Source organism: Hydractinia symbiolongicarpus, chromosome 5 (assembly GCF_029227915.1).
Source record: "Hydractinia symbiolongicarpus strain clone_291-10 chromosome 5, HSymV2.1, whole genome shotgun sequence".
In the NCBI taxonomy this organism is placed as follows: domain Eukaryota; kingdom Metazoa; phylum Cnidaria; class Hydrozoa; order Anthoathecata; family Hydractiniidae; genus Hydractinia; species Hydractinia symbiolongicarpus.
Window position 1 is genome coordinate 8,150,833 of NC_079879.1, and position 16,053 is coordinate 8,166,885.

The 16,053-nt window shown below is 34.1% G+C and overlaps 3 protein-coding genes across 4 annotated transcripts; 1 reads left to right on the forward strand and 2 right to left on the reverse strand.

The window, feature by feature from the left end:
* Window positions 1-1,248: 1,248 nt before the first annotated feature.
* Window positions 1,249-3,393, forward strand: LOC130644553 (potassium voltage-gated channel subfamily A member 6-like). The gene has a single exon (XM_057450208.1). It carries the CDS (start codon window positions 1,768-1,770, stop codon window positions 3,049-3,051), a length of 1,284 nt encoding a protein of 427 aa, XP_057306191.1. The 5' UTR covers window positions 1,249-1,767; the 3' UTR covers window positions 3,052-3,393.
* A 5,772-nt stretch (window positions 3,394-9,165) lies between these two features.
* On the reverse strand, window positions 9,166-10,579 carry LOC130644554 (uncharacterized). Of its 2 annotated transcripts, XM_057450209.1 has the most exons (6): window positions 10,063-10,579; window positions 9,918-9,959; window positions 9,790-9,808; window positions 9,659-9,689; window positions 9,525-9,554; window positions 9,166-9,257 (listed from the first exon to the last, which is right to left on the reverse strand). In XM_057450209.1, exons 1-4 carry the CDS (start codon window positions 10,515-10,517, stop codon window positions 9,666-9,668), a joined length of 540 nt encoding a protein of 179 aa, XP_057306192.1. In that variant the 5' UTR covers window positions 10,518-10,579; the 3' UTR covers window positions 9,166-9,257; window positions 9,525-9,554; window positions 9,659-9,665. The 2 variants fall into 2 exon arrangements, with proteins under 2 accessions (XP_057306192.1, XP_057306193.1); XM_057450210.1 differs by lacking the exon at window positions 9,525-9,554.
* A 2,253-nt stretch (window positions 10,580-12,832) lies between these two features.
* LOC130644555 (uncharacterized) lies at window positions 12,833-14,166 on the reverse strand. The gene is made up of 5 exons (XM_057450211.1): window positions 13,766-14,166; window positions 13,609-13,650; window positions 13,502-13,520; window positions 13,372-13,402; window positions 12,833-12,962 (listed from the first exon to the last, which is right to left on the reverse strand). The coding sequence occupies exons 1-4, from the start codon at window positions 14,104-14,106 to the stop codon at window positions 13,379-13,381; spliced, it is 426 nt and encodes a 141-aa protein (XP_057306194.1). The 5' UTR covers window positions 14,107-14,166; the 3' UTR covers window positions 12,833-12,962; window positions 13,372-13,378.
* Between the last annotated feature and the right edge of the window lie 1,887 nt (window positions 14,167-16,053).

Consider the following 16,053-nt stretch of genomic DNA (forward strand, 5'->3'; position numbering starts at 1 on the left):
GATTGGTCTAAAAGTGCTCTCTAAACAAGTTTTCAATAACTTTAATTTTTTACCGAAGTTATCGCACTTTTAATTTTCTTAATTAAGGCAGGATAAATGTCCATTCAATGACAAAATGACTTTTTTATTGTAACTAAAACATGTAAATTAATAAAACATGTTTTCTAACCACATCCTGATATGAATAAGTTAAAAGATGTGATATCCATTTTTTGAAAAATACATTTTTCACATTGTGTAAAAAATTATTTTGTTCAGGGAAATGATCTCAAACAAAATGGTTGTAGCACAAGTGACACGTGTAGTGAGCGACACTCAGTCTCTTAGCTAGTAAATTTTGTACTTTAAGGGAAGAAAATTTCGCAGGCAGAAACTTTCGCGAATGGGGAAATTCGCGAAATTTTTGCATTCTGCAAACATAAACTTTCCCAAATAAGCCTTTTCAAAAATTTCGCGAACGTAAACTTTCAGAATCTAGAATTTTCAGGATTTTCGGAAGAATTAATTTTCCTGAATCACGAGAAATTTCCTTAAAAATTTTCAAAAGGTATTATTTCCGTCGTCAATCGTTGGCTTGTTAAAATGTCTTTTAAGATCAGTAAATCATAAATATAACGTATCAACTTAATGTGAATTTTTTTGGCCGGGTACATAAACTTTCGCAAATAAGCCACGTCAGAGATTCATAGAACATAAACTTTTGTGAATTCGGCTAAAGTTTCTTCCCCTAAAGTAATGTTATTCTCTGCATGAAGTTGCAAATTAAAGTTACCACTTGGAAACAACTTGATTTCCTTTACATTGGGCCTTATCGAGTAAGCGCTAGCGGCTTTGACAACAAGCATCGAACTCTGGGGACGAGGATGCGCGCGATGATATTCTTTTATTATAATATTGTATGTTCGGTATAATGCATATTGTAGGTTTGAACATGTTTGAAAACAACCTTTTAGTAATTATTCTGTATCGTTGAATCCCTTATTTCAAAAATTTATTTATTCACGAAAGCATTTATCACAAAATTTGTCAATATAATAATTCGTGGATGTTTATTTCTCCCGATTAATATGTAGCATTAATGGCATTATTATATATAACATTTTTCCTCGTTTATAAATTTACCTGCGCTTTCATTCGATATAGTTAGACCCCTGGGTTTATAGAAAAGGCTGGGGAGTAGGGTATATTTTAACCATTCGTGCTAATAAAACTTGCGATAAGAAATAATACTGATTCAGTTTAGTTAAATGTTGCTATGGTTAAAAAAAGTTGACGAAATCTAAATGTAAATAATTTGGTATTTTTGCTATACTGATTGATAAATCTTCTTTTAAAATATATTGACTTAATTAATTCAATATTAATGAAATACTGAATATGTTAAAAATAGGTAGTAAAAGGCGAATGATTTCACCAAAAAGAGAGAAAAAACAAAAAAAACTAGATCTAGTGTTTATTCTTACTGCTTTTACTGAATTTAGTAAATTGCTGGAAATCTTGCGCTGTCAGATTCTGAATAAATGTATGATATCAATACTTGAATGAAACAATATCACCAGATCAATTTGTTGATGAAATTGAAAATCGCAGCGGTAGTGTGAGAAACTAAAATAATCATTTTTGTTTATCATTCAGTTTTAAACTCTACATCAGAAGAGAATTTTGTTCAGTTGTAACTTCTGGAAAAAAACTAATTCACAAAAGAAGAAATTGTTGTTGTCTTGGCTACAAATATTTTGTGCACTAGTTACATCACACATCAGCAAAATGCTTCTTGGATCCTCCTTGTCAAACCAAGCTCGTTTGTCTCATACTAATCTCACACCAAATAATCAGTTCAGAAGCAACAGCGATAGCAGTCGACACAAGAGAGCCAAAGTTTATGAAGTAAATCATTTGTTAAGGCGATACAAAATTGTTATCAACGTGAGCGGTACCATTTATGAGACGTTTAGTTCAACACTAAACAAGTATCCTGAAACTCTGCTTGGCTCATTTGAAAAACGATTGTTACTATACAACAAACGAAGTCAGCAAATATTCATCAACAGATCCCGCGCTGCTTTCGAAGCCATTTTGTTTTATTATCAATCCAGTGGAAGATTAGTGTGCCCTACAATGATTTGTATGGAAGATTTTGTAGAGGAATGTTATTATTACGACATTTCAAGTACCGCGATCAAAAGTATGAAAGAGCGAGAGAATTACTTATTTAAACGGCGGAGGACAATGCCTCCAAATTACAGAAAGATTAAACATTTTGTTTGGTCGTTTTTTGACAATCCAAAATCTAGTAATAGTTTGGCTGCTTCATTTTATTGCTTGTTTTCTTATATTCTCGTTTTAATCTCAATTGGGATATATTGTGTGGAAACTGAACTTCTTTTACAGTTTAAACATGATGAATTAAAGAAGCATCTCTTAAATCTACATGTCGTAGAACTTACTTTAAATATTTTCTTTGCAACAGAACTGTTAATACGATTCATTGTAAACCCATGGCCAACTGAATTTTTCTTCATGACGTTAAATCTCGTCGAAGCTGTCTCGATTACCTTGTTTTTGGCATTTTACGCATGTCCTTATTACTACTTAAGGTTGTGGTCTTTTAGGATATCCAGAATCCTTCGTTCATTTCGTCTTGTAAGGATATCGAGACTTTCAAGCTTAGTCAAGGCAGCAGTCTCAGTTGTCCAGACGTCGTTCAATGAAGTTGTCGCCGTCTCCTTTGTCGTTTTAATCGTGTGCATTTTACTTGGAAGCACCATGTACTTTGTCGAATATCAACAACCAAATACAAATTTTACCAGCATACCAAACTCGATGTGGTGGGCGATTCAAACAGTTCTCTGTGTCGGTTATGGCGACATTATACCGACGAGTGTGTCCGGCAAATTAGTGGGTGGAGTGATGCTCTACATTGGGGTTGTTTGTATCGCCATTATGTTGTTGTCTTTGGGTGGAAGAATTTTTGATATGTACTCGAAAGAAATATCCAAAACGACATTCTTACCATCAGAAAAAGTAGATTATGAAATTCATTATCAATAAACTTTCACACGAACGTGATATTAAACCTAGATACGGGAACAATGTTACTAATCTATATTTAAACTGAATGAACAACTGTCAATAGCTTCAACTGCTTCAAAAGCATTTTTTTAGCAAATAGCGCCAAATCTTCAAGTGGTTAAACTTTGGTTGTTGAAAAATGTAAGTACAACGACGACGTAAAAAATTCAAAAGGTTACTTTGCTGTTATGAAAAGATATGTGGCCTGCAGTATGAGCTGAAACTTTACTGTTATGAAATGTCGTTATCCAAATGTCTACAAGTTTTTAAATATTTTTTAACAGACTGTTATTGATGAATCACTAGCAACTTCCTTACCAACCCGTTTTTCTTTCGTAGTTTTGTTTTCAAGTTTTTCTGTTATCAGCACGTTAATGTTGTTAATATTTACTTACTAAGTTTTATACACATTTTTAACCTATTTACCGATATATTGATTAATTTTTTCTGTCATCCCCCTTATCATAGATTCCTCAGCCATGCTCCATCTTTTTTTCCCAATCTTCTTTAACTCATAGTTTTATTTCTCCCCACTTATCTTGTTTTAACATTTATCCTATTGTTTTTATATAGTCTTATGCAACCTATCCGTAATATTGTTTTATTTATTTTTTTTTTTTTTTATTAACTGTCTTTCAGGCACTTCCATATTTTACAATGGCTATTCGTCCTATTAAAATAATAATAATATTTAAATAAAGAAATAAGTTATTCTATAAAAAAGACACTGTAAAACTGTAGACAAGATTAGCAGAGTTTAAAGTGGCGAAGGATTGAAAGACATCGATATATTAGATTCTGACGGAGAATTAAGACCAGAACATACGAAAATGAAAATTATACACCAAAATATATAATAAAAAAAATATACATATATTAAATATATTTATTAATCGACGGGCTTAAGAAATAAAAACAATCGAGCAAATGAACAAAATAGGTATGTTGCATAATAAAAATCGCAAGACCATGGTCTAATAAATATTTTTTCAAAAAAGTACGAAATTTTTTGTGATCAGGTTCTTCCCTGATAGCTTTGGGAAGATCATTTAGAAGGCGACTTGCCTTACCAAGAAACAATTTCTCCGACACATTGATTTCATACTTAGAAATAACTTCGTCAACATTACGAGTTCCACGTCCAGCAATTCTCAACTTGAAACCTTTCAAATACGATGGAAACTTATCCTGGTGAATCGATTTGTGGGCAAGTTTTAAAATTTCAAAGTGTATTTGTTGCTGGATTGGTAGCCAACCAAGTTGTATTACATCCTCGAGCGTGGAATATCTCAGCGTTACAAAAGACGCAATTCTGCACAATAGTTTATCAAGTTTTTTCAGCTGGAATAGTGGCAGGTTCCAAAACAATGAACAGCAATAGTGAATTTTCGAAATTAGAAGGGCTTCTGCCAGTTGCTTCCGCAAACGAAATGTTGCTGTGCGACGAAGATAGCGAAGAACGTATAGTTTCGCATAAACTGATTGAGAGAGTTTATTGATATGGGTTTCCCAGGTTAGATTTTGATCGAACTGGATGCCAAGAAGTCTGTAAACGGTAACACGTTCGATCAGTTGGTCCGAGTGGTGGATATGGAATGTTGAATGGTTGGGGTTCATGAGGTCGTGAAGTTTTGCCATTCTCGGTGTTGACAAAAGCATGATTTTCGTTTTTCTGTTATTGAACGCAAGATTATTTGTGGTCGACCATTGCTTCAGCTGGTCTAATCGTTGAGTCAAGTTGTTGATTGTAGGTTGTATGTTTATAGTCTTACAATGTTCATAGATACTTGTATCGTCTGCATATTGGTTTGTGGTCCCACGTCTGCATATTGGTTTGTGGTCCCACCATCGACGTTGTCTTGTAGGTCGACCGTATAAAGGTTAAATAGTACAGGACCAAGAATTGAACCTTGAGGTACCCCAAATAACACTGTTCCGTAGTCAGATTGTTTGTCGTCTATCTGAACGAATTGGCGGCGGTCACTGAGGTACGATAACATCAGCATAGCAACATTGTTGGAAAAGCCTATCCTTCGTAATTTAATCAACAGGGTTTTGTAATCTACAGTGTCAAATGCTTTTGAATAGTCCAGAAATGCTGCTAGCGTGACCTCGCCTTTGTTCATCGCGCCAACGATGTCGTCTCGAATCTTCATTAAGAGTGTTTCGGTCGAGTGACGCTTGCGGAAACCGGACATCGTTTGGTGGTATATATGGTTCTGTTCGATATAATCAACGATCTGTCTTGCCATTAAACGTTCGAAAAGCTTTGATAAGATCGGTAAAACAGTGACAGGTCTGAATTGGTCTGGAGTAATGGACTGTTCTGTTTTTGGAATTGGTGTTACTTTGCCGATTTTCCACAGCTGATGAAAGGTGTTTTCAGCTATCCCTGAGTTGATGATGTGAGTAAGTGGGGATGCGATGTGGTCAGCAATGGGTTTGATGAGTGCTACAGGGAGGTTGTCGTAGCCAGCGGAACAGTCGCTTCGAAGATTTTTAATTTCTCTGAGCACTTGATCGTATGTGACAGGACGAAATTGGAATTCTTGGTCAGCTTCAGTAACGAGGTCTTGAAGAAGGAGTTGAATTTCTTCTTTAGATGTCGGTTGCGATCCAAGGATTCTGGGTGCCGTAGATATGTAATGTGCGTTTAGTTCGGAGGGTTGGATGTTTATAACGTTTTTATTTGGATGGAGAAATCGGTGGATTAGTTTCCAAACCTCTTTAGGCTTTTTCGATGAAAGAAGTCTGCGGTAGAAAGTCTTTTTGGTGTATTTTATCTGTCTTTTTAGAGCGTTTCGAGCATTTCGAAATTCATTCCAGTCGGCATTCAACTGAGTCTGGTGGGCTAAAGTACGCTTTTCGTGACAAGTTTGTTGTAGGTTGGTGATTTTTAAGTCTTTCATCCAGGGTGCCGGAGGACGGGTGACCTTGATTCTCTTCAACGGTGCGTGACGTTCGATGCACTCAAAGAGTAGATGGTTGAGTGTGCTTAGGCTGTCATCGGTACAATCAGTTGCATAAACGACATTGAAAGGGATGGTTGCGGTGTCAGCAACATACGCCGACAGGTCAAAATTTCTCATGTCACGAATGATCTTATACCGTGGTTCAAATCTGGCTACACGAGTATTGATGCAAGCGAATACAGCATCGTGGTCGCTGATTTCTGGTGTTGGAAGAACTTCACAGAATTTCACTTTGCAGGAGGAGTTGGTCGAGATATGATCGAGTAGGGATAATCCTTTTCGTGATGGAGAGTTGACATGCTGAGTGAGGTCGAACGATCGAAGGGTTTCAAGGTAAGAGTCTTTAATTTGAGAGTTCTGCAAAAGATCAATATTGAAGTCACCTGTTATCACCACATTTCCTGACCAGTCGAGAGTAGCGTTTCCAATGATGCGGTCGAAGTTGTCGAGCCATTCTGCTTTTTCTTGGTGTGTGAAGTTCGGCTGGTAGGCGACACAAAGGAGTAGCTTCGAGTGTTTGTTTTTCCCATCGATTTTAACCCATAAATGTTCGAGAGCTGGATTGATATTGACGATATCCTTGCGCAATTTATGTTTTATATTATCCTTGATATAAACGCCTACACCACCACCACGCTTGTTATCTCGATTATGGTAGTACATTGTGTAACCTTCGATCTTTACGTACTCGAGTAGGAAAGGGTTGTCTTTTAGCCAGGTTTCGGTGAGGGTTATCGCATCAAAATCGTACTTGTGTACAAAAAGCATAAATTCGTCGAATGTAGACACCATTGACTGAGTGTTGAGATGAGCGATACTAAACAAGTTTCTGTTTTGGTTGAGTTGTTCGAGTTGAAGGTCTTGGAGCTGTTGTTGAGCGACTTCTTGCTCGATTTGGGATAGGTCTCGGACGTTGCAAAATGGTAGGATGGAAGGCAAGCAGTTCGGACACATCCAGTCGGTTATTGTAGATTTTCTTTTAGGATCGACACAACGGAGATGAGTCTTCTGTTGGCATCGACAGCAGCTGACGAGTTTGCTGTTTTTGCGAACCGTTTTCAGACACAGGGAACACGAGGACGGTCCAGGATTCGATTCGACATCGCCGGACAAAAGAATATCAGTACCTGAGATGTTAAGCTGAAATGTAGCACAATGGTTTGCGTACAGACGGATTGGCGAGCAGAATCTTCGCTTGTTGTTGTTTTTCTTAGGAGCAAATCTCGATCTGTCGGTCGACTTTTCCAATCTGCACGACAAAAAATACACCAGAAGAAGCAGCGTGACAATCTTCTTCTTTTGAAACATGTTTGAGCTCTTAAAACTGCAAGTTCGTCAAAAATTTTGCGAAAAAAAATTTTGAATATAATAGAAAAGCAACGTGTAAAGCTTATACGGAACACAATTTTCAATGACACACGTTGGACACACGTTAATATTAACACGTTAATAACTTTTACTAGATGAAGTGTATATATATATAATATATATCTATATTACAATACCCGTATACGTCTGTCCGTCTATCTGTCTGTCACACAAAATGGTAGCCGCAGTGGGGAGACAAAAGAATGCGGTAAATAAAGGGCGGTGAACCCCGTAGATTTATCCACAGCCCCCGACTAGTTCAATTAAAATATCCGCAAATTAAAGAAAAAAAAATCTTCTTTTTGTACAATTTAAATGCCATAATACCTGTGGGTTCTTGCTACGGTCACAAGTATTTTATTAAAAACGTTTACATGCTGTGTTGAATGTCTGTTTTCTCTCCTTGATTAAAAATACTTCTTTTCCAAAGTATGAAACACTTTTTTTCCTAGTCCGTAATATTGATTTAGCTGGATTTTGGTAAGTCATGTTTTTGAATACATGACCTATCGGCTTCCGGTCATGAAAAAAGATCTTAGTAATTAAAAACACACCAAAAATTTTATGTGTTAGTTGACCATATACTCTTTATTTCCTTCAATACACACTTTTAATATCAAAATTACCATTATTATTATTTTTATTTCCCTATTGTCCCAAACAATAGATCTATTTGTTTTTAAATTAAAATCCCAGCCTGATATTCTTATAAAGCATTTTTTTATAACAGACATAAAGCCCTGGGGCTTGAATATTTCCGCCATTAGCAACATATATAGTCAAATTAGAGTTTTAAATAACTTGGCATACTGGGATTATTGCGATTAATTTCTCTCCAATAAAAGGTTCCCATGTGTTCCTGTATACGTGGTGGGCCAATTTCAATGCCATTTTGACTTAATGATTTTAATAGTTGGTTTTACAGCGGTTATTTTTCTCAAAACAAGTTTTAGAATATATAGATTACAGCAAGGCGACTCATAACATTCAAAAATCAATTCAAAATACCTTTTGAATTTTTCGTAGCCATATCATAACAGATGATCAAAATTCTTTGCGTTGTTGCACACCAGTTTTCAGTGATCCTCCCTTCTTCATTTTGTTCAAGACTATTTCCAACGAGGCAAAGTCGGTTACCGAAAAAAATGACGGCTTCTTGGCTTGAAACCTCATTACCTTACATTCTTTTGCAATGCTGATGAATTTGGACTTTTTTTAACAATGTCTGCTAAACAAAGCGTATCATTCCACGAAAGAAAAGTGTACTTGGGGAAAGCATATCAAGATTCGCTTAACCAAAATGGTCGCAGGAAAGGCAAGCAGAGAAAGGTTACCAATGTTTGACCTCGGAAAAGCTAAAAATCCAAGATGCTATTGAGTCCAATCGAAAAATCTAATGTCTTTTGAATTCTTTATAGAACGGGTCAAAGAAATCGAGAAGGAGAGTTTGGTGCGAAAAAGAGGGAAATTGCCTTGATCATAGATAGTTTACCCAGCTTACTCTGATGTACTAGCGCTTAAATGGGTGGAACTTCTATTTTTACTTCCAAACACCACGTCGATCACACAGCCTATGCGCGCCGCAGAATCACTCTTGTATCACGTTGAAAAAAATAGGCTTTTTAACGATCGAAGCTTATCGAAGCTATGGTATGTCACAACCTTATCCCCAGGACCTGTTAGGCTTTTTATTTGGACGATATAAAAGCCTAACGAGCCTGGGGACGAGGTTGGTTATGTTAATAATAAAATGTTAAAAAGGTGCAGTTTAATTAATAAAAAAAATATTACAAAAATGTTTTCTGCAGTTGTCGTGCTTTTTTGATGATCAAATTCTGCAAGATTCTAAATAAATAGAAAACAAGTTGATTTAAAACTTCAATTTCATTCCTTCTAATTTATTTGTAAAAAAAAGCATCAACTTAATAATTTAGTTAAAAGGGCTGGGGATGACATCACATTAGAGTGTAAAATGAAAAATGTGATTTAGGTAAATTTCTTTTCAATACTGCAAGCACAACATGCATTTATTTTCACATTAGCCATATTTGAGTTAGCTATATTTGAATTCCTAACTTTAGTAGGTGCAAGCCAAGTAAAAGTCCTCTTTACCTTCTCTTACATCGAAAAAACATGAGTACGCTAAAAATAGAATACACTGAGTGGTAAAAATAATAGTACTTTATGAAGTAGAAATAAGAAAAACTTTATTTATTATTTTTCCCGTTTGCAGAAAAAGCACTTACCTTTATTTCACTTGGAACAAGTCGCAATACCCTAAGAATAAAAATATGTTTGTCATCATTTATCAATTAGTAAAAGTAAATATTTTTATTTTTTATTTTTCTTGTTACCAGAATAATAAAAAATCACTTACGCATATGTTTTGGCAACATCTAAAAAAAAGAGTGTAATGTTAAGATTTGGAATATTTCTCATTATATAAAAATATATATATATATATTAAAAAAAATAAAAAAGATATATTAAAAATGAAAAACATACCTAACAGGATCTGATGGTTGTTCATTTTTACAAGACTCTGAACTATATAAAAACGCATTTCACCTTTAGAACATGCCCAAGGGTTTTAAAGTACGTACAATGTCACTTTTATGACTATTACATCTGTAAATTACAATCAACTTACCAGGCCTGATAATTGAATCCACGTTTCTTCAAGGGTGACCTTTGTACGAATTGACGTGCTTGGTCTTGTGATGCAAGGTATCTTCCATTCAACATTTCTCGTTCTTGTTGATCTCGTGTTAAGAAATAATTATCATTTGGTTGACGTAATTGGTCTCCTCGTCCCCGCGGCGCGAAATAATTCTTATTTGGTTGACGTAATTGGTCTCCTCGTCCCCGTGGCGCGAAATAATTCTCATTTGGTTGACGTAATTGGTCTCCCCGCCCAAGTGGCGCGAAATAATTCTCATATCTCATTCGTCGTCGCGGGTCTCGTGCCATGAAATAGTTTCTGCCCATCATTTCTCGGTCTTCTTTTATGGCTTGATCATAATTCCTATAAACATCTCTCTTGCCTCTTTTGCATTCAATGAAAGCGAAGAGAGCAAATACAACAAGAATTTTTATTCCAATCATTCTTGTACTTTTTTCACGACCAACTTGTCAGAATTCTCAGAGCAAAATGAGTTCAACTAAATTAACATTTTGGATTATTATGACAATTATAATAGATTACTCCGTATAAAAGACCTTTCAAAATAAAATTATATTTAATTAAAAAAGAGAAAATGTGACAACTTTGTTCCAAGCGCCCAATGTCCCGTTTTTGGTCTAAACAGCAAAATTTGCCGTTTTAGAAAAAAAGAGACAACGGGCGCTGGGAACTAGATTGGAAATTTATATCCAACAGGGGTGGTATGAAAATCGCAGACAAAAATATTTGATGTCTTTTTTTTACATAAAATAATTCACACAGTTAAAACCGTAAAAAGTTGATAAATACTGCAAATTTAAAATTATGCAGCAAATATATAACCCGTTACAACCATTTCTTTACTTTTTATATCTATGTTTTCTATATATTTACGTTTTAATTCTGTGAATTTTTAAGATTAACTATTTAGGAGTTGCAAAAGTTAATTCTAGCAAATTTTTTTGAGAGCATCGATTCGCAAAAGCGTGCAGTTACACAATCTATTCATATTACTTATATGCAAAAGTTTTTGTAGTTAAAGTATTCGTGTTTTTTAAATTTAAATACACCAGCTTTAATTAATCTTCACAATAACTATTTTTTATAGACAACACAAGATTTTGCCTTAGGACTGCTTAAGCTTCTCTCTTGTAAGCTTACAAGTTTTTACTTTTTACTTACTTGTTGTCTACTTGTTGGAAGTACCAATTTCACATTCTGTTCGTTATTTAAATCAAACTTTAAATACATGCAGGAAAAATAAATAATTTCGGAATAAAAAAACAACGAAACGAATTCAAAATAACTGTATCAAATTCAAATCAACTTTGACAAATATTCAAGGACAAAAAATACCACAGGCTCAGGATTCTGACTCTTTCATAACTTTTAAAAAGTTTAAGAATGAAATTAAACTTGACACATCTGGTAGCAACACATTTTTGCCTAGGTCATAGTCATAAGACTTAGTCTTATGACTATGCCTAGGTCAGCAATTTTACACCATGATGTCATTACATGCTAAGATTTATACAAAATTACAGTCTGTCTGCTTAAAATTCCATTTACTTTCTAATCCAAGAAAGAATTTCAAAATTCTGTCCGATAACCAAACAAGAGTATTCCCCTCGCCCCCATCAGGCCGAATGGAATTGGAATAGCTTACTCGCAATGCAAACAAAATAACAAGCCCTAGGAAAAAAGGGGAATTGTACAATATAACTTTTTGTTTATATGTGCAAATTTATAAACATAAAAATCATTTGGATTAATTTACATATAACTTTAATCACGATTTTCTTATCAGAATTATGTTTTGATCTTGTTCCAACGTCAATTATAGAATAATGATCAGGTCGTGTAGAAAGTCATTTAACATCTGGCTATCCTATCCAAGGGTTACCTAGTCACCTGAAATACCCTATTTCAAAACGATTGTTAGAAATTCGGAATTTTATGGTGTAGGGTATTCTAGAAAACTCAGGAACTGGAGCATCATATTTAACTAGCGACTCTAGCGTAACGAATACAACCAAATTTTTTAGTTTGTTTTGATGTTGTCAGGAAATAATCTCTGCAAAAAAAGATGTGGTGTAATTTCTACACAAAAGAGAAGTGATGCAGAGCGTAATCAATAGGAGATAAAACGTTAATCGCATTCTCCTGATTATAAGCATATTTTCCTAGGTGTGCTAATCTGTTGTATTGAAGTCAGTAATGTATAACCTTGGAGAATATAGTGTATTAAATTGCTTATTATTCACTCACATGATTTTCCTTGACTACCATAATCCACCACGTTTACATTTGTAGTTCAAAAACCATTGGGGGCCTGGGCGCTAAGGTTTAATTTTAAGTGTTTCGTAACTCTACTACCTCTGGAGTTTTTTATTTTAAGAAAATTTAATTAAGCAAGGAAATACAGTGTACTTGCATTTAAAGGCAGTAAAGATAACAAATATTCACTTATATCAAAACACGGCTAATGATATGAAGAAGTAGACCGAATCAGGGTTTTGAGTGAGACAGAAAAAACTGAGAAAAGTTGTTTTTTATAAAAACTAAAATCAGTATACCGGGTTAAACTTTCCGGTAGTTCCTAGTTCTTTAAAAGTCTTATAATTGCAGGTAGTGGTACGTTTTCATGCTAATTTATAAAAAATAGGCATTTTGTGCGATGCGCTATATATGTTTTTACACATGCGTTTGCGTTAAATGATGGAGGTCTAATTTAAGTCTATATCATGTGGCTAAAAACTATATAGAAAAATCATTTTATTTTGATAAAAGGTTCAACTTATCAATAAAAAAATATTACAAAAATGTTTCTGGTGAGATGAGATCGATGCTGATTCTCGTGCTCTTTGGTGATCAGATTCGGCATGGTTCTAAAAAAAAAATGATTGAAAACAACTTCCAATTTATTCCTTCTAGTTTCTTTGTATTAAAAAATCATGGAACTTCAGTTGGGAAGGGCTGGAGACGAGATAACTATTAGTGTAAAATAATTTTCACTATAACATGAAATATAAAAGCATACTTCAAGTGTGTAATATATATTTCTTTTTAGATTATATTCGAAACTTTATAATGTTCTCAACGTTAGATACAAATCAAATAAGCATCTGCATTCAACAAGGACACGATGTAATAAAAAGGAATATATCACACCATATTAATCCAATTGAGAGAAGACACAATGCAGTACTATAAAATAATTTTTTGAAACGTCCACAGTGTCAGCTACAAATCCATTCTCAATCCCAGAGCTATTATGCTACAAATAAAGATCTTTACCTTTATTTTACATGGAACAAGTCGCAACACGCTAAGAATAAAAATATGTTTGTCATAATTTATCAATAAGAAAAAGTAAATATTTTTATTTTTTATTTTCTTGTTACCAGAATAATAAAAAATCACTTACGCATATGTTTTGGCAACATCTAAAAAAAAAGAGTGTAATGTAAAGCTTTGGAATATTTCTTATTATATAAAAATTAAAAATCAAAATATTAAAAATGAAAAACGTACCTAACAGGATCTGATGAATAGTTATTTAAACAACTCTTTATACTATAAAAAACGGATTTCATATAAAGATCTGGAACATTAGAACATGCCGAAGAGTTTCACACATTGCAATGCAACTTAACTATTAAAAAAATCTAAAAATTGGCAATCAACCTACCAGCCGTCGATATCAAAAGCACGCTTTCTCTGTAAAAATTGACGTGCTTGGTCCTGCGATACAAAATATCTTCGATTTAACATTTGTCGTATTCGTTGATCTCGTGCTAAGAAATAATTATCATTTGGTTGACGTAATTGGTCTCCCCGTCCAAGTGGCGCGAAATAATTCTCATTTCTCATTTGTCGTCGCGGGTCTCGTGCCATGAAATAGTTTCTGCCCATCATTTCTCGGTCTTGTTTTATGGCTTGATCATAATTCCTATAAACATCTCTCTTGCCTCTTTTGCATTCAATAAAAGCGAAGAGAGCAAATACAACAAGAATTTTCATTCCAATCATTCTTGTATTTTTTCACGACCAACTTGTCAGAATTCTCAGAGCAAAATAAGGTGAACTAATCAAAGGCATAGTATAAATACAGATTGGGTAATTACAGTAATTATAGAGCATTGTTAGTAATAGAAAAGTTCCATCAGATAACTTCTTCAAAAAACAGGAAAGGTACAAAACAAAACAATAACAAGCTGCAATTAAAAAACAAAGCCGAATAAATCACAAAAATGTAATAAAATTCTGAGAGGAGGTGTTTTTTGTTTCAAAAAACCACTATGGTTTTAAAATTAGAATTTACAAAGTATATAAGAATTCCTAATAACATAATCGCATTAATGATGATTTCGTGTTTTTGTTACATGACATCATAAATAAACAACGAGTTGGAATAACAGTTTGTCGGTGTCCCAAATCTATGATAACGATCCTCTAGCATTTATTTTTGAATTTGGAAAATTCTAGCTGTTAAAGAATAACTATTTATTCAAACCATGATTCAACGTTGCAAATAGAAAACTACATTTGCATCTTTATTGACTTATTTGATCAGTCTCACATTTCGAATTTAACTATGGTTTATGCTGTCTGTTTTTTTTGGCTTTAACTTAATATTTTATCATACATCCTACTAAAAATACGGTTTGATAAAAAAAGGAATTTTTCCTCTTGCATTCACGAAGTTCTATTGATTTTTTAGAGAATCCCTATTTATCCGATATGTACGTAAACATGGGAGCTAAATGACTAAACTCAATTTTTAAAATAGTTGCTAATCAGATAGGATAATGATTATTGTAGGAACGTTGGTTTCTTTTGTTTTTGCTGATATTTAGATACGATTGTTCTCATCTTGTTTATAATTGCATTTTTAATAACCTTCGTAGTAAAGATCTATTGCATTAGATTATGGTCAAGAAAAATGTATAAACAAGTCCTTATCAAGATCAAGATGCCGAACCTTGCATTTCACAATGCGTCATTATTTTTTTAGATAAAGCTGATTTAAAAACCATCCTCTTTGGCGTCATTTCTACCTCCATGTTTGCACATATTACTGTTATAAAACTTACGAAATAAAAATAATCTATATATGGTATTTTAACATTTATTTTCTTTCGCAAAGTTGTTTAAGGGAAACCTTGAAGAGATAGGGAAATGCATGTTCTGGGAGAGCGACACTGACGATGTCGATATCGATGTCGACCGCCTAAGAAGCCGCTGCTACCCCATCTACCACAAGTGCTTGTTTACCGACGTTGGTATCAGCACCTCCAACTTCCTCCTCAGACATCTCAATCTATAAAAAGCTAAAATCGTTATCAATCTACAATCTTCGACTGCGGTTCTAAAATATAAAAAAATACCAAAAATGATTAAAAAACTGTCCAAAAATCAAAATTTATCATCCGTCATAAAAAATAAAAATTTTAAATTCAGAAAATCGTTATAATAAAGACATCAATCAAAAATCAATTTGCGAATTACACGGCATTGCTAAAACCCAGGGAGATGACAAAGTACCACAAACTCAACAAATTGATCTTATAGCTTTATTAGAATCAGAAAAAACCTCAACATCAACTAGAGCAACACCTGAAGCTTCACAAAGATCACCAATACGAACATGGACAGGAGCAGGAAAGGTAGTCAAGTCTGTGACAATAATACCAATACCTAAAGCCATGGGTTTATTGGACAAATATTCGACAAGTAGTGAAAACCAAACTATCCAGCTGGTATAACTGATTAATCATAACTTTGCCGAAACATATCATGGATGGTGTTGTAAACGCCTATTACGTCTTTAGAAACAAAGTCGAGGGTTGTATAAAATGAATAACACCCTAAAGAAGAAGAAGACAACCAAGAAAGAACCTGGGGAATAAATCGGGAAGGAAGACAGGCTGAAAAAGCATGATTTTACGCCTCGAGAGCACACAATGAGAAAGGCAT

What these genes read in the sequence shown, in the direction of transcription:
- LOC130644554 (XM_057450210.1), bottom strand. Translation starts at nt 10,517, where the DNA reads ATGATTGGAATAAAAATTCTTGTTGTATTTGCTCTCTTCGCTTTCATT. An exon ending in GGATTCAATTATCAGGCCTG is followed by an intron (nt 9,960 to 10,062) that starts GTAAGTTGATTG and finishes GTTTTTATATAG; the next exon opens with TTCAGAGTCTTGTAAAAATG.
- LOC130644553 (XM_057450208.1), top strand. Translation starts at nt 1,768, where the DNA reads ATGCTTCTTGGATCCTCCTTGTCAAACCAAGCTCGTTTGTCTCATACT.
- LOC130644555 (XM_057450211.1), bottom strand. Translation starts at nt 14,106, where the DNA reads ATGATTGGAATGAAAATTCTTGTTGTATTTGCTCTCTTCGCTTTTATT. An exon ending in GCTTTTGATATCGACGGCTG is followed by an intron (nt 13,651 to 13,765) that starts GTAGGTTGATTG and finishes CGTTTTTTATAG; the next exon opens with TATAAAGAGTTGTTTAAATA.